General features: G+C 52.2%; 1 protein-coding gene across 1 annotated transcript; it reads right to left on the bottom strand.

Annotated features, from left to right (window-relative positions):
- Positions 1 to 219: 219 nt before the first annotated feature.
- Positions 220 to 22,932, bottom strand: ERBB2 (erb-b2 receptor tyrosine kinase 2). The gene is made up of 27 exons (XM_011383024.2): positions 22,602 to 22,932; positions 16,270 to 16,421; positions 15,174 to 15,387; positions 14,237 to 14,371; positions 13,837 to 13,905; positions 13,538 to 13,653; positions 13,266 to 13,407; positions 12,295 to 12,414; positions 11,850 to 11,976; positions 10,183 to 10,256; positions 10,006 to 10,096; positions 9,604 to 9,803; positions 9,141 to 9,273; positions 8,968 to 9,058; positions 8,058 to 8,218; positions 6,241 to 6,288; positions 4,807 to 4,945; positions 4,597 to 4,719; positions 4,192 to 4,290; positions 3,742 to 3,927; positions 3,477 to 3,632; positions 3,284 to 3,359; positions 2,783 to 2,929; positions 2,309 to 2,406; positions 1,922 to 2,110; positions 1,379 to 1,631; positions 220 to 1,233 (listed from the first exon to the last, which is right to left on the bottom strand). Exons 1-27 carry the CDS (start codon positions 22,672 to 22,674, stop codon positions 881 to 883), a joined length of 3,765 nt encoding a protein of 1,254 aa, XP_011381326.1. The 5' UTR covers positions 22,675 to 22,932; the 3' UTR covers positions 220 to 880.
- Between the last annotated feature and the right edge of the window lie 1,535 nt (positions 22,933 to 24,467).

Raw genomic sequence — 24,467 nt, 5'->3', positions numbered from 1 at the left:
AGCAAGAATGATTTGGTTGTCAAAGGGCTTTCAGATAATCCCAACTCCCTGATCACCCCCACCCTCAACCCAAAAGTCGGGAAGCTAGAAGATAGGCTTCTCATTCAAGTCTCCTGAGGATTACTAGCCACTCCCTCCAGGAAAAGATGAATGGAGTGTGAGGAGGTAAGCAGTAGGGGATGGCGCAGAGCCACCCCCAGACATAGGCTGGTACCCAGCTGTTTTCCAAAATATATTTGCAGATGGAGAAAGTAGGGGTGGAGAAGGGAAATCTCTCCCCAACCCCGGGGATTACCTCCCCCTCCACAGTACCCTCTTTCTCTGAGTCCTTATTTCATCTTTTTTTAAAAAACACACACGCACACACACAAAACGTAAGTAAAAACAAAACAAAAAAAAGCACTCTGTACAGAACTCGATCTGGATGCTACTGCTGCTCCCTTCTTCCAGGGGCAGAGCTGGGTCTCAAGGACAGTCTCTGAATGGACTGCTTTTGTCCTAGACACTCCCTTCAGGCCTCTTCGCCTCCTAGGTCTAGCTTCCCTAAGTCCTTCAAGGCCAGAGATCTGGAAGGAGAAAGCCAGGCTGGGCTGCTCCCTCAGGTGAGGAGACTGTGGTTGTGGCATCCACTGGCCCCTAGAGTCTGCTGGGGCAGGGCTCCAAATCAATCAAGACTTCCCAGTGCTGTCTTCTTTTCCAACCAGGCTGGACCCCTCAGCCAGCTGGGAATTGGAGTAGGAAGGAAGGTTTCTGGCCTGGCAGGCTCCACTGGATGTGGTCCAAGGGCCCTCTCCCCACCTCATCCTGACACAGAGCAGAAGTCAGGCCTTTCCCACTCCCCAAGGGTTCAGTAGGACCTAAGCAGACTTGGCCTTTTGGCTCACACTGGCACATCCAGTCCCAGGTATTCAGGGTTCTCTGCCGTAGGGGTCCCTTCAAAGGTGCTAGGTGGAGAGCTCCGCTCTGATGGGTCCTGGTCCCAGTAATAGAGGTTATCAAAAGCTGGACTGAAGGCTGGAGGAGGTTGGGGCTGAGAAGCAGCCTTGCCACGGGGTGCCAAGTACTCGGGGTTCTCCACGGCACCCCCAAAGGCAAAAACATCTTTGACAACCCCATTCTTCCCAGGAGAGAGAGTCTTGGGCCTTTCCAGCGTGGCACCAGCAGGTCGAGGAGTCAGGGGGCCATCTAGGGGTGAGGGGGGCTGTGGGCGAACCTCTGGCTGGTTCACATATTCTGAAAGGGCAAGAGAAGGGGGCTTGTTAGGGGAAGGAATCCATGTGTCCCAGCTACTCCCACAACCCCAGTGAGCCCTGGGCTGACCTGAGCATCCCCAGCTTCCCCACCTCCCAGTCTCTCAGCTCAGGCTTGAATTCCATACCGGGCTGGGGGCTGCAGGTCAGGGGGGCAACGTAGCCGTCAGTTTCAGGAGGCAAGGGTACTGTGGGGTCCTCACTGTACCGCTGTAGAGGGCTGGGGTCATGTGGGGAGAGAGTCTGCAGTCCCTTGGCTGCCCCCACTCCCAAATCGCTGTCAAACACATCAGAGCCTGCCCCTTCTGAGGGTGCCAGTGGAGACTTGGGGGGCTCCTCTTCGGGGGGCTCCAGCCCCAGTGTCAGCTCACCACCGCCACTCTGGGGAGAAAAGAGAAGGTCATGATGGGGCTTATTAATGGATTTCAGATAGAGACTCCATGAGAAGTGACAGGGTCATAAGAGATAAACAGAGGTCACCCTTAGGGTATGACGGTTACCGTGAAGAGAATGGGGTCATGGGTTGGAAGGCAGTAGGAAACCTTAAGGAAAATGGGGTGTCCATGAGAGGTAATGGTTGTGGGGGGGACATTAGAGAAAGGGAGCCTAGTCCATTGGGGTTGGAGGAGGTAACCAAGCACACCCAGCACAGTGTGATGGAGGGCACTGACCCTGGTGGATGAGCTGCGGTGCCTGTGGTGGGCTGTGCCCCCAGTACCCGGAACAGGATCTGGGCAAAAGAAGCCCTGCTGGGGCACCAGGTACTCCTCCGCATCCACCAGGTCCCCCATGTCGTCATCCTCCAGCAGCGAGCGGTAGAAGGTGCTGTCCAAGGGGCTGGCAGGGCCCAGATCCTCATTCTGGGGAGGAGGGAGACAGAGGATGGCAGCCTCTCCCCAGCCCAGTGCTTAGCCTCCTAAGGATGGCTCAGGGAGGTACAAGAGAGGTAAGGATTGGGCTTGAGGGCTGGGACCCAGGAGTCACCTCCCTTTCTACCCACTGCAGACTGCAGGAGTGTGCTTAGTCATAGGCAGGGACAAGGTGGAAAGGCCTAGTACCTGGATGACCACAAAGCGCTGGGGGTCCCTGGCCATGCGGGAGAATTCGGCCACCAACTCCCGGAACCGAGGCCGACACTCAGAGTCAATCATCCAACCTGGGGACAGGAGGAAGCTCAGCATCTGTTTCCGCTGCAGCCTGTGTGCAGCCCCACCCCCTTTCCCTCTCCAGTCTGGTCTAGTGATTAGAGCCCCAAGCCCTTGTGTGGTAGAGCTGAGGTACCAGGACTTTTGAGAATCTCTGTAAGTTTGCCCTTTTTATTTTGCATGTCTTTTTCTAGCTGATCCTCTAGAATTTCCCTGGACTGGTACTATAAAAGAGAAGCAAGACCCTTTTGAGACTCCTTTAACCATACCAGGACCCCTGGGTCCACATACATCCTGCCTTTGGCCCCCTCCCATGCCCCTTGTAGGCCCCTCCACCCAGAACCTCCCACCCCTTCTCCAAGCAACCAGCACAGCTCAGCCACGCACATTTGACCATGATCATGTAGACATCAATGGTGCAGATGGGGGGCTGGGGCAGCCGTTCCCCCTTCTCCAGCAGGTCAGGGATCTCCCGAGCTGGGATCCCATCGTAAGGTTTGGCCCCAAAAGTCATCAGCTCCCATACAGTCACACCTGGGGCAGAGACAGGGTTAAGGGGGGGTGTTAACAGGGGGAGCTTTAGTGTTCTGAGCTCCAGAGGCTCTGTCTAAGAGCCTGGCACCAAGGGATGTGATGTGTTGGAAGGCAGTAGGAAACCTTCTTAGGGAAAATAGAGTCTCCATGAGAAGTAATGGTTGTAGGGGGGACATTGGATGTATACAGACCCTGGCAGATTGTGGCATTGGCAGCCCCTCCCTGCTGTCCCATTCATGGTAAGGTGTCTCCATTAATGTTCTCCATCATGGCTCTCATCCTTCCACCAACATCCCCACCATGGACAGGGCCATGGCTCCTTGGCCACTCCTCCCAACCCTCCCTACCACTCACCGTAGCTCCACACATCACTCTGGTGGGTGAACCGTCGGCGGAGAATGGACTCCAACGCCATCCACTTGATGGGCACCTGGGAGAGCAGAGGAATAAGTCCTCGAACTAGGTGTGTGGGGACGTGGCTGTTCTCAGAGTTCTTCCAGGGCCCAGACCCCATTCCACCTTGCCTTACTCTACTCCCTTCGCTAACCTTGCCCCCATCTGCATGGTACTCTGTCTCGTCAATGTCCAACAGCCGAGCCAGCCCAAAGTCTGTGATCTTGACATGGTTAGGACTCTTGACCAGCACATTCCGGGCAGCCAGGTCCCTGTGCACAAGCCGCACTTCCTCCAAGTAGCTCATCCCCTGGGATAAAACATCCGCGTGAATCACACTCTAGCCATACTCTCCCAGGAAACCTCCCCATCCTAAGGTGGGGATAGGCTTGCTCCCAAAGGGCACCTGCAGAGCATACCTTTGCAATCTGCACACACCAGTTCAGCAGGTCCTGTGAGCCCAGGCGTCCACGGTGTTCCCGGACGTGGTCTAGGAGGCAGCCGTAGGGCATAAGCTGTGTCACCAGCTGCACCGTAGAGGTCAGGCAGATGCCCAGGAGGCGCGAGACATATGGGGAGCCAACACCAGCCATCACATATGCTTCCTGAGGGCAAGGGCATACATTGAGAGGGTTTGTGAGACCACAAACCCCCAACCGCCAAATGCCACTCCTGAGGACCGAGGTGTGACGGAACCCTCACCGGATCTGACTCCATTCAGCACAAACCGTAACCACAGCCCACAGACTAGGGAGGTTAAGAGTTGAGGTTTAGGGATAACATAGTCTCCTCAAACCCTAGTGAAGAGAGAGCCCAGAGCCCAGATCAGCAACCAGGGGGTCCCTCCTGTAGAGGGTGGAGGGGCTTACGTCCAAGATTTCTTTGTTGGCTTTGGGAGATGTGTTTTCCCTCAACACTTTGATGGCCACTGGGATTTTCACATTCTCCCCATCGGGGATCCAGATGCCCTGGGCAGGAAAAGGAGGATGTGAGCAGGAAGAGGGCTGGCCAGATCCAACCCGCAGTTGTCCATAAGGTCATTACTTGTGCTCTGAATACCCTTTCCTACTGTTAGGCCAACCTCACTAATTAGCAACAACTTTATTATTTAGCCCCACTATCCATTCCCTTATGCCTTGTCCCAGCCTCTGTAACTGCCCAACCAAACACCACTGCCTCCTCCAGTTCTTGGCTGCCTTCCCTAACAGAACCCTTGGCCACACCTGACGCATCCTCTGCAACCTCCCACCCTGGACTTTGGCCCCACCTCTGACCTTGTAGACTGTGCCAAAAGCTCCTGATCCAAGCACCTTCACCTTCCTCAGCTCTGTCTCTTTTAGGATCCGCATCTGAGCCTGGTTGGGCATCGCTCCACTAGGTGTCAACGGCTCCACCAGCTGGGGTGAGGGGGTGACCCTGCATCAGTGCCTGGGGGGCTGGGCCACAGACCTCAGACTGGCGGGGAGGCCCTCAGACCGCCTCACCTCTGTTTCCTGCAGCAGCCTTCTCATCGTGTACTTCCGGATCTTCTGCCTCCTTCGCCTGACTAGGATGCCGAAAACTACCCCCATAACCATGACCAGCAGAGTGCCCACCACAGCAGCAATGATAGACGTCACAGGGCTGAGGACGGAAGCCAAGGTCAGGGGTTGGGGACCAGTCTTGGGTAGAAGGGATGATGGGACCCCATAGAAGGACATGAAGGTCACTGGTGTTTGGAAAAGGAATCTGGAAGGGTGACCCACAGGCTTCCATCCACTTTTCGCTACTTTAAAACCTCCCCTGGCTCCCTATTGCCCCCAGGATAAAGTCCAAACTCCTTGCTGGACATTCAAAGCCTTCTCTACCCACATCTCCAAATTGTCTATGCTCTTGCCCATGGCTCTAGTCCACATTCTCAAACTTCCTGACAAAAATCACCAAGAAGCTTGTTAATATGTCTAAGTTTGGAGCTCCACCTCCAGAGATTGATTGTGGTATGGGGTGAGGCCCAGGAATGTACACCCAGTGATTCTGATGTTCTAGCCAAATTTTTCAGCCATAGGTCATGATTTTCCACACCTCCCAACATTTGCACATGCTGTTACTTCTGCCTGGACCATTCCTCCATGCATGGGATCACCTTTCACGACTCATCCTGGAATAGATGGCACTCCTGGGTGTTGACCCTATGTCGTTGTCATCATCGCCCCCCTCCTTTGCTTACCCAAAGGCTGGCACATCACAGACCTCTAATTAACACTTGTTTCATGGACAAATGATTACCTACGACATACTCCAATCTGTTTTTCCCCCCAAAACTTTTCCCAAAGCTCCCCACTGCCCAGAAACCAAGTCCAACCCTGTAGCCCGGTAGTGAGGGAGGGCCTATGGCCTCTGGATACGGCCCAAACCTGACTCAGATTTCATCCTTTACTCTGTTCTCTGTGCTAATAAAATGGCCCACCACACCAGAACATTCAAGCAAACACATCCTAAATTTTTCTGACCCCTCCCCAACAACACCACCTGGTTACTTTCTCCCTAATGCAGGTAACATACCTGCTCCTCTTTCAAGGCCTGGCTCAAATGCTACCTCATCCTTGAAGCCTCCCACTACATCCTGTTAAGAATTCATTATTTACTCCCTCAGAGCTGCAGCAGCACCCTCAACAACGCTGTCTGTGTCCCTTGCAAAATATCTAGCTTCTTAAGGATGGAGAGGTACTGGGTGTCTTTGCCATCTTTTGCTGTTCCCCACACCTCAAGCATCCTGAGCGGGTCCTCCATCCACTTGTTGAAGAGAATTGAAAAGAGGATCAACAGTGGAAGAGTGGGCAAGAAAGGGACATGTGTCATGTCAGGAGACCCCCTCCCTGCAGCAATGACTGGTGGGGGACTGAGGGGCCATGTGGGGCACGTCCTGGGACCAGGCTGACCTGGCTCTCTGCTCGGCGGGACACCCCTTGTCATCCAGGTCCACACAGCTGCAGGAGAGAGAGAGAGAGAGAGAGAGAGAGAGAGAGAGAGAGAGAGAGAGTCCCATCAACAAGGCTGGGAACCACCTCCTGTCTCATTCCAGCCTCACAGCCGCTCTAGAGGTGGGTGTGGCAGGGTTATTATCTCCATTGAACAAAGGCAGAAACTGGGCTAAAGGTCACCAGTGCTCTTTCTGCCACCCCACAAAGGGATCCCTTCTCCAGCCTGTGACCCCACACCCCCTGTGGTGTGCCCTGTGAGGGGTGGGGGTCACCCAAAGGAGCAGCAAGTCCAGAAGCTCGGCCATTCCCTCTGTGAAAGAAGGCCAGATATTAAACTGGCACAACTTCTGCAGAAGATAGTTTGGCAACACCTATTAAATAATGCCTGTGACCCAGCAGTGCCCCTCTCGGGATAAACCCTAAAAATGCCAACACCTGTACACTAGGGGGCATGCACAAGATGCTCACTTGTACATGGAGCTCAAGTGTAGTAACTGCAAAAAAAGAAAAAAAAAAGAACAAAGCTCAATCAATATCCCTCAAACATGGATATAGTCAAATATTATATCCATGCTGCAGATCGAGTAGTTCAAAAAAAATAGGAGGTAGATCCACGTGCAGTCACAACAAAGGACCTCCAAGGCACACAAAGTGGGGGGTGAGAAGCAAAGTGCAGAACAATATGTAGAGTATGATTCCGTTCATATAAAAAAGTGCACAAAAAGTACAGCACAGGGAATATAGTCGATATTGTCATAACTATGTATAGTACCAGGTAAGTACTAGATTAATTGGAGGGATCACTTCATAAATTATATAAATGTCTATCCACTATGCTATACACTTGAAACTAATATAAAATAATATTTAATGTCAGCCATAATTGAAAAAAAAATGCTCACATAAAAACCAAAACTGATTATGAGTTGAACTATATGAAATTGCTGTTCCTTGACCATTTATGACCTACAAAAACAGCAATCTTATGACTCAACCTAATATAAATATATGTTTGTGTAAATGTGTAGAGAAAGCCTGGAGGGATGAATCTGGTGGTTCTCTCCAGAAAGGGGTGGGGGAGGGGAACAAAACGCATTGGTTTTGCAATGTTTATACTTTTATATCGCTGAAAATGTTTATCACAAGGATGTATTCATGTATTTCATGTGTAAATAAAGACAACTATGTTAAAAAAATGTTTAAATAGATCACTGTGTTAGGACATGAGAAAACATTGCAAGATTCTGTTAAGTGAAAAGAAGCAATTTACAAATAATATGTATGGTCTATGATCCCATTTGGTAAAAAGAATATATATTAGACTACAGACAGATAAAAACAACTGGAGAATGACAATATATATACTTACATAGAAATTATGTCATAATCTGTTAGAATGTGCACAGATAAAAACAACTAGAGAGTATAACATTTTAGTGTATGTGCTGCCAGAAGGGAGCACAAGAGAGTATAACATTTTATATGTTATAATGATATATATATATTAGTCTGTGCACAGTTAAAAAACTAGAGGAAAAACATTACAAATTATTAACAGCGGGAATAGAACTGCTGATAGTGACATTAATTTATATTTCATGTTCTAATAAAAAAAATTTTAGCAACATGTTACTTTTGTGGTCAGAAAAAAAAAGATATGAAAAATTAAGTCTCAGGGTAAGCGAAGGCAGAGTTATCTCTGTTTTATAATAAGAGCCCTGGAGAGGCTCCTGGAACAAAGCCCTCCTTTTTGCAGAAAAGACCCTCAGACTCACGAGTGGGTGCAGTTGATGGGGCACGGCTGGCACGTGCCCTTCTCATCTGGGAACTTCCAGATGGGCATGAAGGAGAGGTCAGGTTTCACACCACTGGGGCAGCGAGCCACGCAGAAGGGAGAGTCCTTGTAGTGGGCGCAGGCCACACACTGGTCAGCCCCCTGGGAGGGGAGGAAAGGTTTGTGGGGGGCTGGCAGTAGGATCAGGGCCTGCAGTCTCCTTTGAGCTTCCCATTGTTACTCAGCAGCACTTTTCATTAGGGTGTAGTAAGAATTAACTTAAAACAGGGTTTGTTTTTTTTTAAGTTTATTTTCTTGCTCCTGGGACAGCCCAGGCCTGCTGTGTCTGCTACCTCTGCTCTTCACCCAGCTCCCTCAACTTCAAAGCTTGATCCCAAGCTGGGGGCTTCACATGAACTGGGAGGGGAGTACATTACTTAAGGTATAACTGCAAGTAATGATCGTTACTAACACGTGGAGAGCATTTCCCGTACTTAGGCACTGTGCCAAACCCTATTTTGAGTTAATTCTTACTAAACTCTAATGAGGCAGGTACTACTATGATACTCATTTTATAAATGAGCAAACTAAGGTTGGAAGCAGGGCCTAGATTTAAATCGAGGTAGTCTGATGTCTAAGCCCACATGTCCAACCACCTTGGCACAGCCAAGAACATAGGCTTCCCTGGGACCTCTGCACAATCCAAAGGGTCCTGGGTCTATCACACAACTCTTGCGGTCCCCAGCACCTCAGCCTCCCTCCACCTCCTATTGTTCCACCCTCCTGCTGCTCAGGTCTGAGCTCAGGATGCTCTCCATGGATGTCTTCTTGGACCTGACCAGGTCCCTGGCAATCCACCCCAACCCACCCTTGCTTCCCTCCACCCAGCTCTGAGTTCACTAGCACCTCACCGATCCTACGCAGGTCACTGAGCCATTCTGGGGTTGACACTCGGGGTGGCACGGCAGACAGTACCTGTCCTTCACATACTCCCGGGGGAGCCTGAGAGAAGGGATGGCTGGTGAGGGGTCTGGAAAGAACCCCTGTGCACCCCTCCGGCCGCCCTCTGCTCCTCCCCGCATACCCCTGCAGTACTCGGCACTCCTCCACGCACTCCTGGCCCCGAAGGAACTGGCTGCAGTTGACACACTGGGTGGGTCCTGGACCCCAGCAGTGCCCATGGGCACACAGCGGGTAGCAGGCCAGGCCTTCACCCACTGCAGCAAGGAGGAAGGAGTCAGAGAGGATTCTTAAGGGAGACTCCAAGTCCAAGTGAACCGGGGGAAGAGGCTGTGAGGGTGGCTCTGGGTTGGAGGGGCAGGGATAGGGCCTGGGCGATGCGGAGAGAGAAAGGAGTTCTCAGGTTCCAGAAACAGAGGAAAGGGAAGGGAGGGATGCCAAGAGGTCAAGCCAGCCAGAGCTGTGTCAATAATGGCGCACCAGGGACAGGCAATCTACGTAAGTCCCAGGTTGCTGTTGCTAGGGGCCCGTGGGCACTCCTGTGAGCTGGCAGATGGGGAGCAGGCACACTGGGCTCCCTGTCTTACCACACTCGTCCTCTGGTCGGTTAGCACTGTGGAGCAGGGCCTGGTGAGGGTTCCGAAAGAGCTGGTCCCAGGGCACCGTGTGCACAAAGCAGAGGCGGGCGTTGCGGTGGATGAGGGCCAGCCCACTGCCCAGTTCCCGCAGTGAGCGCAGCCCCAGCCAGCTGATGCCCAGGCCTTGCAGGGTCAGCGAGTAGGCACCACTGTGGGAGAGGAGGGCTCAGCTGCAGAGCGAACAGCTCATTGCTGACCCCCTCCACAGTCTACAAGGGCTGCCCCTACCCCAGCACCCTCTACTAACTCCCATGGAAAGGCTGCCGATGGAGCCCCTGGGGAACAGGAGGACCCACCATACCCAAAGCTTCTCCCGGGCCTCCCCGTCAAGCCCCCTCCCCTGGTGCTCACTCATGCAGAACTCGTCCCCGGATTACTCGCAGTTTCTGGAAGACACTGAGGTCAGGCAGGGTGTCTGGCCACGCTGAGATGTACAGGTAACCTGCAGGCACAGGGTGAGTCTAGGGGTGTGGGGACAGGATGAGGATCCCCAGCCCCTTTAGAGCAGGATGCAGAGGCAGGGCCCACCTGTAATCTCCTCTAAGGTCTCAAACACTCTGAGCTGCTCGGGCTGTAAGGGGGCAGTGTTGGAGGCTGGGTCCCTAGAAGGAGGATGAGGAGAGGAGTCAGCAGAGCTAGCAAGGGGTGGGCACGACCCCCAGACTGGCCGTGCCACCCTCATCCCTCTTCTATTAATAACTTCAATTAAACCCTTTGCTCAAGCCCGGCTGTTGCCATCCCGAGCTGCAAAGCCCAGGCCCTAGTTTGGCAGGATCTATCAAAACAGTGTTTATATTCTTTGATCTAGAAATTCTACTTCTAGGAATGTGGCCTAGAGAGACACTGGCCCCTGAGGCATGTACAAGGCAGAACTGTTTGTAAGAACGAAAACTGAAAATGACCTAAACACCCATCAGTAAATAGGAGAGCTGTTAAATATAATCTTGATGTATCCAGACTATAGACAAAAAACTAAACATTTAGGAGCACTTAGTAAATGCCAGGCACTATTCTAAGAGCTTATGCATATTAACTCATTCAAACTTTATAACCACCTTATGAGGTTGGGACTAGTTTTGCTCTGATTTTGGAGAAGAGGAAACTAAGGTCCCATAAGATCACATGTCTAGTAAGTGGCAGTGCCAGGTTTCAAACCCAAGCAGTCTGGTTCCCTGACCTTTAGCTGCAACTCTTTGCTGCTGCCACCTGCTTCACACTTCTTGAAAAAAAAAAAGGCATCTCAAGAACCCTCAGGACCAGCTCTCCAAAGCAAAGGGCAGACAATACTCACAATATGCTCTCATTTCCATAAACCAAGGTCTCCAGCGAAATTACAACTATGTTTTCCATGCGTGTCTATGTGTGCATAAAAGGTCTAGGAGAACCCACACTGTTAACAGTGGTCTCCTCTGGAAGGGGGAGCAGAAGTGGAGGAAGTGTTGAAAGGAATTTTCTCCTTTTTTTAATACGTATTTTTATTGAAATGTATTTCACATACAATAAAATGCGCAGATTTTTACTATACAGTTTGATGAGTTTTGACAAACGCATTCATTCACTCATGGCTTCCTCACCCCAACTGATATATAGAGCACTTCCATCACCCCAGAAATTTCCTTTGTGTCCCCCCCTTTGGAGTCCCCCCCACCCCAGGACAACCACAGTTTTGACTGCTATCACCAGAGTGGTTTTGCCTATCTAGACCCTCACATAAAAAGAATCATATAGTGTGGATTCTTTTCTGGCTTATTTCAATTAACATAATGTGTCTGAGACTCATTCATGTTGTGTGTATCAGTATTTTGTTTCTTTTTATTGCTGAGAATGTCATTGTATAGATAGGCCATCGTTTGTTTATTCATTTACCTATTGATATACATTTGTGTAATTTCCAGTTTGGGACTACTGTGAATAGAGCTACTATGAACTCAAGGAGAACGTTAACTTTATCTGGATGGCTTGACCTCCATACAAGTGTGTGTTGACAGATAACATGTCATGTATGAAAAGAATCCCTCCAAAAGTCCCTGCCCCCTCTGGTCTCTCACCTGCTTTTTCTGCATTCCTGGCCTCCCACCTGTCTCTGGCCATCCCTTCACCCCGAGATGCTGCCCTTTCTGGGTCCTCAGGGGTCAGTAACTGCCTCAATGTTGTCTCGGGCCATTGTGCCCGCCCTTCACTCCGAGTATCCTTACCCCGCAAAGCTCTCCGGCAGAAACGCCAGGCTCCCAAAGATCTTCTTGCAGCCAGCAAACTCCAGGACATTGGCACTAGTGACCGCCCTTGCCTCCCGCAGGTGTTCCATGCCCAGACCATAGCACACTGTGGGGAGTGGAGCAGGTGGTGAAGGGGCCACCTCAGCCCCTGCACTGGGACTGATCATTCCCTACAGAGCACCAGGAACTCAAACTCCTAGGTCCTGTCTATAGTCCCATCTTGGGGCCACATGCCCCCTCCCCACACTGACGAGAAATGGGGGAGCTTGTAGGACTGATCTGAGGAGGACCAGGGGCAGAGACAGTGGGAGACACGAGGACTGGGTCCCAGGAGGGTCTGAGGAAGGGTGAGACAGTGGGCAAGGCCAGGCTGGGTGCACAGGGACAAGAACTACAGCCTGGCTTAGGGGGTGGCAATGGGTACCTCGGGCACAAGGCTTGCTGCATTTCTCACACCGCTGTGTTCCGTCTTCAGCTGTCACTTCTTGGTTGTTAAGGGGACAGACTAGGGTGCAGGATCCCACATCCGTCGATAGGTAGTTGTCTGAAGAGACCAGGGTTGTATGTCCACATGCCCCGGCCCTTAATGCCCCACCGTGAGCAGTGTCACCATGCCCAGGTAGTACAATAAGAACAACATCCGACAGTACTGGAATGCCCTTGCTGCAAGTCAGCACTTAGCATTCATTTGCTCTTCACAACAGCCCTATATGATAAACACGTGGTGCGATTCCCATTTTGCCAAAAAGGAAAGCAAAGCGCAATAATGCAAATTCCTGGAGGTCATCGTGCTAGTGAGTGGAGGAGCCAGGATCTGAACCCAAACATCTGGCTCTATGCTTCGCACTGTCACTCACTGTGGGGAGGATATGACTGGGACCTAAGAGCCCACTCCTGTCTCCTGTGAGAGGAGGAAAGAGGTCCCCAGATTCGAGGCCAGCCCCTAAATGCCCATCAGGAAAGAGGGGACCTGTTAAATAAAACTCCAATCTATCTAGACTATAGAATGAAAATTAACATTTAGGAATGCTTAATATATGCCAGACGCTGTTGTAAGAGCTTATGCATATTAACTCATTCAAACTTTATGAGGTTGGGACTACTTTTGCTCCCATTTTAGAGATGCGGAAACTAAAGCACTAGTCATATGACTAGTAAGTGACAGAGCCAGTTTTCAAACCCAGGCAGTCTGGCTCCCAGGCCTGAGCTCTTAGCTGCTACTCTTTGCTGCTGCCACCAGTTCCACAGCTGTTGAAAGAATGAGGCATCTCGATAAGAACCATCGGAACCAGCTCTCCAAAGCAAGAGGCAGACAATACTCATAACATGCTCTTATTTACATAAACCAACGTCCCCACCAAAATTACTACAACTGTGTCTCTCCCTGGCACTCACAGGGACAGGCGGTCACACAGCTGGCGCCAAAGGTATACCGGCCCTCAGGGTTGGGCATGGACTCGAAGGTGTCCGTGTTGTAGGTGACCAGGGCTGGGCAGTGCAGCTCACAGATGCCACTGTGGTTGAAGTGGAGGCAGGCCTGGGAGGAAAGGCATCTGGTGATCACCAGGCTGTTTTTCCCTTATGTGCCAGGGGCAGTAGGGCAGTACCGGGCAGGGTGCCCCTTCCCTTGCCCACCAAAGGGTGAGTGAGGCCCAGTGGGAACGTACCAGGCAGTCAGAGTGCTTGGGGCCCGTGCAGCCGGCAGCACACTGCTCATGGCAGCAGTCGGTGGGCAGCGGGCCCTTGCATCGGGCACAGCCGCCGGCACAGACAGTTCGCGTCACTATCAGGCAAAGGGCAGGATGAGGGCTGGGCGGCAGCCTGGGCACTGGGCCCTCATCACCCTCACCTCCTGGGGAGATGCCCTGACCCACGGAAGACACCTGAGGCCTAGGAATCCCAACCCTCCCCTGTCACCATTGTTCTATCCAGCTCTGTGCCCCCAGATTCTGGGCCTAAGACTCACAGCGCTGACAATCCTGGGAACTTTCTCCCCAGCAGTGAGAGGCTTTACAAGCTGGAGAACAGGGTTGGCCTGGGGAGAGAACAGAAAGACAGTAAGAGAGACAGAGACCAGGAAGCAGAATGCACAGTAAGGGAGAGACCCAGACAGGTAAAGGAGACTCCAAAAACAGAGACATAATCTAGAAGCAGAGGGAGACAGGACAGAGCCACAGAGATGAAGAGCCACAGAGATAAAGAGACATGGAGATGGTAGGAAGGACCAAGAAAGAGGAAATGGGTGGTGTTAGTGCGGTGGGGTGGGGGTGGGGGGGAGTAGAGGGTATGTAAGCCAGGAGTTTGGGGTTGAGGAGGGACCGTCTGAGAAAGAGAGGAGGCTCTAGGCAGGGAGGAGCATGGCTTACAGGCCCGGGAGCGGTTGTTGTCTATCAGCATGAGGGCCAGCTGGTTGTTCTTGTGGAAGATGTCCTTCCACAAAATCGTATCCTGGTGGCAGAGCTGAGGGTTCCGCTGGATCAAGACCCCTCCCTTCAGGATCTCTGTGGGGCAGGCAATAATCAGAAGCTTCTGTCCCTGTCACCTTCTGCCCTCCCACCTTCTAAATGAAGAGCAGGCTTCTTAAACACACCCTAGGTTCCCCAGGGAGCAGAGAAGACACCTTCAGCATCTTTTAGCCCTATCAATACTAATCCCCCTCCCGTGATACACACACACAGACACACGCACGCACACGTGAACCGACTAAGATCCAGGGAGGAGGGGGTTGTCCATGTCTGGCTCCAGATATCCAGGTCATTTTCTCCTCTCCGCCCACCTTTACTCTGTGCACACTGCCTGGCAGTTGAAAAAGAGACTCTGTGCACACTGCCTGGCAGTTGAAAAAGAGACTCTGGAGTCTGAAATCCAGCCTCACCACTAACTAACAACTTATTCTCTGTAAACCTGTTTTTTCATCTGTAAAATGAGAATAACATTGATGCTTCCCTTGCAAGATTATAGCACAACTGAAATAAGATCACGCATGCAAAGCTCTTGGCACACAGGGTTTGGGACACTGTCAGCCCTAGGGCTGTCATGTTCAGTTACACAGGTTGTTCACTGCACATGTGTACTCAGGCAATAAGTAGGAAAAAAACCCATCCTGCATCCTCATTATCAAACTGTGTGAACTAGTGGAAACTGTGACTTCCTGGGAAGAAGGAAATCTTTTCTAATCTTCACAAGGGCACTTTCCCTAGCTCTGACTGCATCCATCAAGAAGGGACATAAGCCTCCCCATAGCTAGCTGTGACCTTGGTCAGCTCTCAATAACCGGAAGATTTCAATGACAATGATGACTACCTGTGAGGCTTCGCAGCTGCAGCTCCTGCAGTCCTCCTGGGGCAGCCCCAGCAGCAGGAGTGGCACTGTCCAGAAGGTCTCCATTGTCCAGCACGGCCAGGGCATAGCTATCCTCAAATAGCTGGGTGCCTCGCACGATGCGCAGCCTCTGCAGTGGGACCTGTCTCACTTGGTTGTGAGCGATGAGCACATAACCCTGTACCTCCTGGATATCCTGGAAGGGGACAGGGTAGGGTAGGGCTGAGGCAGGCTAGGGGCCTGGAACATTACCAGCCCCCAGGGCTTCCTCAGGGTTCCCCAGTGCTTGGGGATCTTGGGCAAGGCCGCCATCCACTGAGCAGTCCTGCTCCCTTCATGTATAAAATGGAAATCAAGGCCACTCCCCACCTTTCCAAACCAGATTCCTCTATGATCAAGAAAGATAATGGTGTGTGGCGGGGAGCACTTTACAAACTGTGAGCAAGTGCCCCACCCTCCGTGCGTCTCAGTTTCCTCATCTGTAAAAGGAAAGGCCTGGACTTGATGATATCTGAGCATTGCACACATGACCCTACCCCAGAGCACCATGGAAACAGCCCAGCAGGCTGGTTTCCACTCTCCTGCTCATGATCCTTTCACATACATTTCCCATTTTATCTTCAAAATGGGCCCCCCAGGGGAAGTCAAAGCATGCCTATATTGCTCCCAATATACAGATAACAAAACCGAGACCCAGTGAAGCCAAGAACCTAAACCACATTCACACGGCTTGTCGGGGGCAGAACTAGCCCTGGAACCCACATCTCTCAACAGCCCTTTCGCTACTTGAGGTGGGAGGGAGACAGTGGCTGGGCGGTTGGACAGGGGGAGGTAATCGCGCTGGCAAGAGAGCAAATATTTAGCAAAGGAATAGATGCATTCCACCTAGAGATGTCCACGGCCAGCCATGTTATAGAGAGGGAGTCAACTCGTCTTTCAGTAGAACGAACAGGGGTTAGACATTGGAAAGGACTCCGGGTGAGGAACCACAATGAGAGGAAATATAGGCTTCTTCTACCACCCACCGATAAGCAGAGGGCTCAGCCCAAGGAGAGGCAGGGACTGGCTGGGGTCTCACCTGTAGGAAAGAGAGGCTGGCATTGGCAGGCAGGTAGGTAAGTTCCAGGTTCCCCTGCACCACCTGACAGCCCTGGTAGAGGTGGCGGAGCATGTCCAGGTGGGTCTCGGGACTGGCTGGGAGCCGCAGCTTCATATCTGTGCCAGTGCACACTATCAGGAGAGAGGAAATGGGTCAGAGGGCATTGCCCACCCAGTGAGCTTCTCCTACCTGACTGCCTCCTCCACATTCACTCCCCAGAGTCAAGCCATTTCAGACGGTGAGAGAGCACAACGGAAGGACCTGACCTCCCATGTCTCTTACACCTGCAAAAGGTGCAATAGCAAAAGAAAGTTTCCAAGTTTGTGAAGAGGAGGGAAATCAGGGGACAGGCTGCTTCTGGCTCAGCCCATCCTGGTCATCCAGACGGGGCCCTGCTATATCAGCCCTAGGGAGCCCGCCCGCCCAATCCAGGGGGTTGGCTGGCAAAGAAAGCCTCTCTTTGTCTCAAAGGCACGACTCAGAGCCAAGGGGTAAAAATCCCCCAAGAGAGGCGATGATGAATCATGAACTCTCTGGATACCCCCTGCCCCTCTCCCAAGCAAACAAACTCGGGGCATTCTCCCCACCCCATTCCAATGCCACCCACATGCCAATCTCCTGGCAAGGAATACTCATCCTCACAATGCCACCCAGAAAGTAGGAAAGGAGGGTCAGCTGGAGTCACGGTGGGGGCATGAGGACCACCGGGGGCCTGGCAGAAACCTTTGGAATTCCCCTAGGCAGGGACAAGGGGCATCAGACTCTAGCTCTGGGCATCCAGACCCAGGCTGCAGATCCTAGGCCAGAGTGATGCCTACTCCAAAGGCTCCTACTCCAGCACCTCACCCTTGCCACCTCCTCAGGGCAAGACTCCAGAAGCAGCTGGCAGAATCTATGCCACGAAACTCCTGCCACAAGAGCACTACGTCAACCCTGTGTACCTGCCCGGTGCCAGTCATCAGCCAACGGGCATCAAGATGAACTGTCCCAGGGTCCACATGGACCCCGGCTGTGTGTTCCTGAGACCAGAAGTACCCACAAAGGCCAGGGATACTAGGAGGGGTAAACTACCCCTGGTGAGGGGACTCTGGGGGCAGCAGCTGGCACCCTGCCTGCCAGCATGGGGGAGATTACAGTGCCCAGTTGAACTTGTTTTTCTGCTCTAGTGAGAAGATGAATCACCTGGTGTGTCTTGCCCAGGAGGGTGTGCCGGGGGGAGGTGGGTGGAGGGCACCCCCAGGTACACAGGCCCACAGGTGCCTGAGCTGCCCGGAATTCCTGTTGGTCACCACTCCACCTCCTATAGGTTATGTGCAGATTCAGGAGGGCAGCACAGTGGCTGATGTTGAGGTCTGACACCAGGGCTCCAGCAACTTGGAGCTGGAGCTCAAACCCCAAGGGGTAATAAGAGATACCCTCTGCCTTCAGAAAGCTGGGGGCGGGAGGGGACAGCCCTCCACCCCCTGGTGTTGCTTCTTAGTAACAACCAGAGTGGTCTCTGTTCCCGCCCCTCTGGGCAGATAGGGAAAGAAGCAAACAGGGAAGAAGGGGAGGGCCCAGAAATAGAATCAAGGGTCCCTTCCCCCAGACTCCCAAGAGAAACAGGAGATGGGGGTGGCCTGGCCAGGCCCAAAATAACGCCCCGCTGCCAGGACCTCCCCCGGCCTCAGCTTCAGCTGCTTTGTAGGCACAGCTGTCTCCAGGCCCAGACCCCAAGGCCCTGGCCCAAGCCTGGGGGGGAAAGGGAGCAACAGAGCAGGGGCAGGGGCTGTCTCCACCCCCTGCTGCCCGGTGCAGCCTCCAAAGGACACCAGCTGTGGCAGCCAGGCAATAGGAAAACAACAACAATGGAACACTGGGGGCAGCTGCATTAACTGAGCCCCTACTGTGTGCTCAGCAGGCACTCTGGGTGGAGCCTCCTAACATCCTGCAGAGGCTGGGACTTCAAACTGAGGCCAGCCGAGAGGCAGTATCTGAACTGAGTCTGTCTGACTTTAGATTCCACATTCCTTCTACGAAGCCTAACTGCACACACAGATTCGCCCTACAACCCACACAAACGTAAATACACACTAACTCCACCGATGCCACTGAAAAACATTGCAGGCTCTGGGCAGGGCAGGGTGGCTGGGCTAGGCTGGGCAAGAGGAGCAGAAAGAGTGGTAGCCCCACCCCACTAGTGAATTTGTTTGTGGCCGATTTGAGTCTAATTAAGACTTTAAGTGTTTGCAACAGGTGGTAAAATTGGTACCCTGAGACCCCTCCCAAGGAGCTAGAGGCTTTCGAGCTAATCCCTGCACCAACCTGACATGAAGCCAAGGCTTTCTTGATACCTCCCTTACCTCTACCTCCACCTCTCTCCCTCTCCTTCACCATGACACCTGCCCCCACCTCCTCCCACTCCCCCTCCTCCTTACCAGTCCCCTCCCGAGTCCTCACCTTGGTCCCCATTTCCACACTTTCCCCCTTGATTTTCTTGGGAGATAGGAAGTCCTATTCCACACAGGGGAGCTCTTTGTCTCCAGGACACCTGCCCCTTAGGAGCCTCAATCACCAACTCTCCAAGCAAAGGCTGTGTGAGGCCGGACCAGCCCACAGCCAGGGGACCGGACTGCACACAGTGAGCACTGGGTGTTTACTGGATGGATGGATGGATGGATGAATGAATGAATGAAATCCAATGAAGAGTCTCCAAACCAGAAGGGACCAGTTGAGGTCCCAGTGTCCATCCCACTGCTCAGAGGCTGGTCACAGTCTTTCATGTCCCTCCAGCTGGACTTCAGTGGTCAGGGTTTGGTCCCAGCTCTGCGGGTGCTCTCAAGTGGGTTCTCTCCTCACCACCAGCCTTCGGCCTTCTCCCTAGCTGCTTCTCTTGCTCACTAGCATGAAAGTCAATACTTCCTTTGGTTTCCATGAACACTACCTGCATCCCCACAGCTCATCACCCCCAGATCCACTGGGTCACAGCCCATTCTAGTGACACCAGGACTCAACAACCACATGCCTGGTGTATCAGGCAGACCAGAACTCTAGCTGGGCCACTCACCGTGTGACCTTGAGCAAGTTTCTGGACCTCCAAGGCAGAAGCCAAATCAGATTCATCTCTATGCCCAGCCCTGCCTGTGACTTAGTAGGCACTCAATGAATATTTACTGACCTGAACTTGGCTGTAAGGAGGAGATAATCAAATAATAACAACTCTTCCTCTCTATAGAGAAGTTAAATGAGAGTTAAATGAGATAATGAATCAAAAAGCAATCTGTAAACATGACAAGCCTTTGTAAACAGAGCTGGGACAACACAAACATTGGCTATAATTCTCCCACTCCTTGATAGAGCACACACCCCTCACTCTACCTCCATTCTCTTTTCAGGGATGGAGAGAAAAGGTGTCCTAGCAAGAGATGGAGGCGTCACCCCAGAGGCACTTCCCACAGGCTGAGGGTGGGAAGGGGATCTCCTTCCAGATCATTCTAGCACTCAGGGGCAGGCACAACTCCCTGGGCCCTACACCACCTCCCCTCCCCGCCCCCAGCCCCAGCCCCAGCCCCAGCCCACACTGATCCCTCACGCTTCCACTCCAGCTGTCTCCCACGCCACAGCCTTGCAGTTCCCACTGGCCTCCAGCCCACTCCTGCCTTCAGTCCCCTGCCATTCTGGGAGGGCCCAAGAAGAAGGCAGACATGAGCTAGACAGGGTAAGAGGATGGGGAGAGGAGGGCTGCTCAGCCCCTTTCTATAGCCTAGATAGGGGAAGTCATTCACCCGCATAAGGAAGTAGTGCCTCCACCCAAATCTGGCCACCTGGCTGCCCCTGAGGCTTTGCTCAATCCATTCCTGTTGAATGGAATAAGACTGACCAACTCTTAATGCCTCCTCCATTGGAGTCCAAAACGCCCTGAGTATTATTGAGTTGATGGGAAGCCTGGGATAAGTCACTTCATTTCTTTGGACTTCAGTTTTCTCCTCTGCGCAGCGACTTCACAGGATTGTTGCAGAGATGAAATGAAACTATCTATGGATAAGAACCTGGCATATAGGAAGCATGCTGTACATGTTTTGAAAGTTAAGGCAAGGGAAGTTCACAGAGCAGGAGTACGGGGTAATTCCCAACCAAGAGAAAAGAAAAGGTGCTTTATATTTGGAATGCAATGTATTTTCTCTTGCGTTTGAATCAATTTTTTCTTTTTTATTTTTTTTTGTGTGGATATTAAAATGAGGTTACTTTCTCTAAGTGTAATAGAAAGAAGGAAGGCTATTGGGAGAATCACACAGGAATTAAATATGAGCTCTGCAAGATAAAAAGGATGTATTTGCTGCGCACTTTACAAGACCTTGGCTTCTAGGAGGATCTCAGCAAAATCCAGACCCTCTGGGTCTTCCCCCATCTCTCCTTCCTTCCATATTCCTAACACAACCCTCAGCCCTAGAATGTAATAAGGGTGCTAGGCGCAGCTGGATGGCGTGCTGCCATTTTAACTATTCCCTGCACAACAAACTCAACATCTCTGTCTGCACCCAGCAGTGCAGGTTGAAGGGTGAGGAAGACCAGAGGGGCAGGAGAACTGACCCCTCATATCCTGGCACTGCAGCAACTCAGCCACTCACCACCTGCTCAACTCGAAGGCTCAGGTGAGGAGGACAGCAGCTCGGCCTGACAGCCCAGCGTGGCCTCACCCTCTCAGCCAGCAGAAGGTCAGTGGTGAAGACACAGCCTGGGAAACAGGGAGGGGAAGAATGGGCTCAAGCAGAGGAGACTCCTTCCTCAGAGTGAAGGCGTGGGGCCACCTCCTTCTGTTTACAGCAGAGCTGGCCCAGCACCTTGAGGGAGTTCCTTGAGAGGGCAGAGTTCATCAGAGTCCCCAAGTCAGCGGAGAGACTGTTTGGGAACACAAAGCCCAGACACACACACACACAACTCAAGAACACTCTAGCATAGGGGTGCCTCATATATCACAGCAGTGCTCTGGCAGAGGGGCCCTGGGCCAGGCAACACAGACAGGATGACACCCACCCTTTCTCCAGACTCCCTGACCTATGGAGACCAGGACGCTCTCATTTTGTCTTCCTCACAACCCAATGAGACAGGGAGCAGTGTCCCCCATTGTTCAAAGTAGATTAACAGTGATTTCAAAAGTGTGGTTGAGGGTCGCACTGCCGGGGGTCCAATAGGGGACCCACCACTTACTTGCTGCTATTTAACCTCTTTAAGACCAGATTTTCACCCGGAATATGAGCATATTAGCAGAACTTCTCTCATAGAGAACTAAAGAAGGGAACACATGCAAAACACCATGCGCAGTGCTTGGCACCAGAGTATATTTCCAGCTTTAACTGCAATTACGTATGGACAGACAGATGAGGCAGGACACACTGTCATCCCATCACCCTTCCCCACACACAGCATAAGGGAAAAGGCAGGACAATCCCTCTGCATACCCCCATCTAGTTCTATTTCTCAGCCTCCCTCCCCTTCCAACTGCCCAGGATTCCCTCCTGTAGAACTCTGCCACTTCATGCCCCAGACCAGGAAACCCACCATCACTACCTCTCTGCCGCCCATGCTCTCTAGAAGTCACAAAGCACAAAGTCCCTGAGCTGGCCCTAGAGAAACTTGTTCAAAACAAACGTCTCCCCCTCCCCCCAGCCAGACTCCAGCGTGAGGCAACTCCGCGAACCGACTGGCCACCCTCTCCTCCCGGCTCTGGCTGGACAGGTTGCTCTCCCCACCTTCCCCCTTCACACCCCGATCTTGCCTGAAGCTGTAGTAACTATAACTAAACTTAAGCGGCCGGAGGCGGGTGGAGGAGGCAGGAGGAGGGGCAGGGCAGGAGGGACCCCCGGGGAATCCAGCCCAGTCCAGTCCGGAGGCGGAGGCTGCCAACTGGAAAGACTTTGAGAAAGCTCGAGGGGGCTCAAGAAGGGGGCGCGCGCGCGCGCGCACACACAAACACACACACACACACACACACACACACACACACACCCCGTGCGATACAACTTCGATGGGAAACTTTCTGAACAATCTCAGAGAACTTTTTTGACAAGTTCCCAGAGCCGTCTCAGAGTCTGGAAAGTGCCGTTCTCTTGAATGGGACATCGAGAGGCGCTTCTGTGTAACTGCCTCCCTGCCCCAGCTTCTTTTGCCCCCTCCCCGCAGAGGGCCGGCGGCTCTGAGCGCCTGGACTGTCCGAAACTTCGGATCGGGAAGCTCGTACGACGCCCCCTGCCCCGTCTGCCCGGGGATTTCGGCGGGTGTCCCAGGCTGCCGGGTCCTGTCGCGGCTCCCTGCCCTCCCCAACCCAGACCCACCTTGAGTGCCCGTGGCTCCGGGGGGCAGGAGGGCGAGAAGGAGCCCCCAGCGGCACCAGGCCGCCAGCTCCATGGTGCTCACTGCGGTTCCGGTCCCATGGCTCCGGCTGGACCAGGCTGGGGGGCGCCGGGCGCGGCAGGCGGAGAGGCCAGGCGCTTGGCGCCAGAAAGGGTACCCTGCGAAGCGGCGGGCTGTTGCCTCGAAGAGAGGTCTCTTCTCGTCTCTCTGGGCACGCTGGAGGGGAATCTCAGCCCCACAACTTCATTCTTGTACTTCCTCGAGCCTGCCCTCCTCCTCCACCTTCTCCTCCTCCTGTGATTGGGAGCCAGCGCGCTCACAGTTCGCCCCCCGCCCCCTCCAACCGCATTCCAGCAAGTCTCTGGGAGTGGCAACTCCCGGCTTCACTTTCTCCTTCTCTCGGCGGAGGCCTGGGGTGCGTCCCTCCCAACGCCGGGACGCCCGGGGTGCCTGCAGCGGTTCTCATCCGTTTCCATGGAGAACCCCTTAAAGTAGAGGAGGTGATTGCGCCCCCTCCTCCAGGAGTCTGGGGCAAATGCTTTAGGCTGCCATCCTTAATTCTCGCAGGTTTTATCTTAAACATTCCTGGCGAGTTTGCATCCTACTCCATCACGTGCCTATTCGTTTTAATATCAAATAATTGTTTTCCCATCACGTCCTAAGAAAAGTTGATAGCCAAGGAGGGGCGTGTATTCTGTTTAACTCGTGTGTTGTGTTTAACTTGTGGTTTCCAGGACTCCCTGGCATACCATCTCGGATCCTTTAGGTATATTTTTCAGTCTGAAAGCATGAAGGTTTACCAGTTTGGAAAGAGAGAGTCAAATTGGAGGGACCTCCAGCTCAATCCTTTGAAGAACATCCCTCTTCTTTCTTTACTACTGGGACATTCAGCACCGATTTATCCAAGATTTTTTTTCTCTGTCCTTTGCTTTTTATTAGCCTGTTCAATTCCACCTCCTCCCCTGGCATTCCACCTGGAGCCCCTGATCCTGTACTTAAGGCCCAGTGGGGGTTGGAGTGGGGGATGGAGTGGTGGCAGTGTAGAAAGACATGTTGTTGTTGGAAATTCCAACGAAATATTGCATGGGACAGACAACTTCCAACAAAATATCGCATGGGACAAACAACTTCGTTGTTTATCTGAAATTCAAATTTATTTTTATTTGCCAAATCTAGCAACCCTTGTTGGAATGCTTTAGCCAAGAGCATGTCTGTGATGTTCAAGAGCTCAGAGGCACTTACCGGGGATTGGAAAATGAAGGACACTAGCATTTCTTAAGCAGCTTCCATATTCCCTAGCATGGTTACAGGCAGGCGCTTTGGGAGGCGGGGTGCGCAGAGTTGAGAACAGGGTGTTCTGGGATCAGAATGACCTGAGTTCAAATCTCTACTCTGCAGCATATTAGCTATGTGACCTCGGGCAAGTGACTGAGCCTCTCTACTTCGGTCGTGCACTTGTAAACTCATGTCTGGCATTCTATGCTAGGAGTTAAAGGAGATAATGCTGCTAAAGCACTCGGCACAGTACTTAGCACATAGTAATTGTTCAATAAAAGGTCTCAGCCTTAGTTATATTTTGGCAGATTCAGAGTTTGTGGGGCCTGAAGCTTATGAAATTTGGAGGATCTCTTTAGAAAAAAAAATACAAAGTTATGAATACAAAATTTGACACATGCATGCAAATGAGGAGCCTGAAGCTTACCCTTCCCTCAACACCATGGTAAATCCTCCAGTTCTAACCAGTGATGTTCAAACTGCAGGTCAGGTTCTATTAGAAGATTGATCATAAAACCAATTTAGATAATCAAGACAAAAATCGGGTTTTTGTTTTGTTTTTAAGAAATAGA

The sequence above is a fragment of the Pteropus vampyrus genome, unplaced genomic scaffold (assembly GCF_000151845.1).
Source record: "Pteropus vampyrus isolate Shadow unplaced genomic scaffold, Pvam_2.0 Scaffold503, whole genome shotgun sequence".
NCBI lineage: Eukaryota > Metazoa > Chordata > Mammalia > Chiroptera > Pteropodidae > Pteropus > Pteropus vampyrus.
Note: the sequence above shows the minus strand (reverse complement) of the source record. Positions and strands in the feature narration are given on the sequence as shown.

What these genes read in the sequence shown, in the direction of transcription:
- ERBB2 (XM_011383024.2), bottom strand. Translation starts at nt 22,674, where the DNA reads ATGGAGCTGGCGGCCTGGTGCCGCTGGGGGCTCCTTCTCGCCCTCCTG. An exon ending in CCCGCCGAGCAGAGAGCCAG is followed by an intron (nt 4,946 to 6,240) that starts GTCAGCCTGGTC and finishes TTCCGTCCTCAG; the next exon opens with CCCTGTGACGTCTATCATTG. An exon ending in GAGTGATGTGTGGAGCTACG is followed by an intron (nt 2,930 to 3,283) that starts GTGAGTGGTAGG and finishes TCTCTGCCCCAG; the next exon opens with GTGTGACTGTATGGGAGCTG.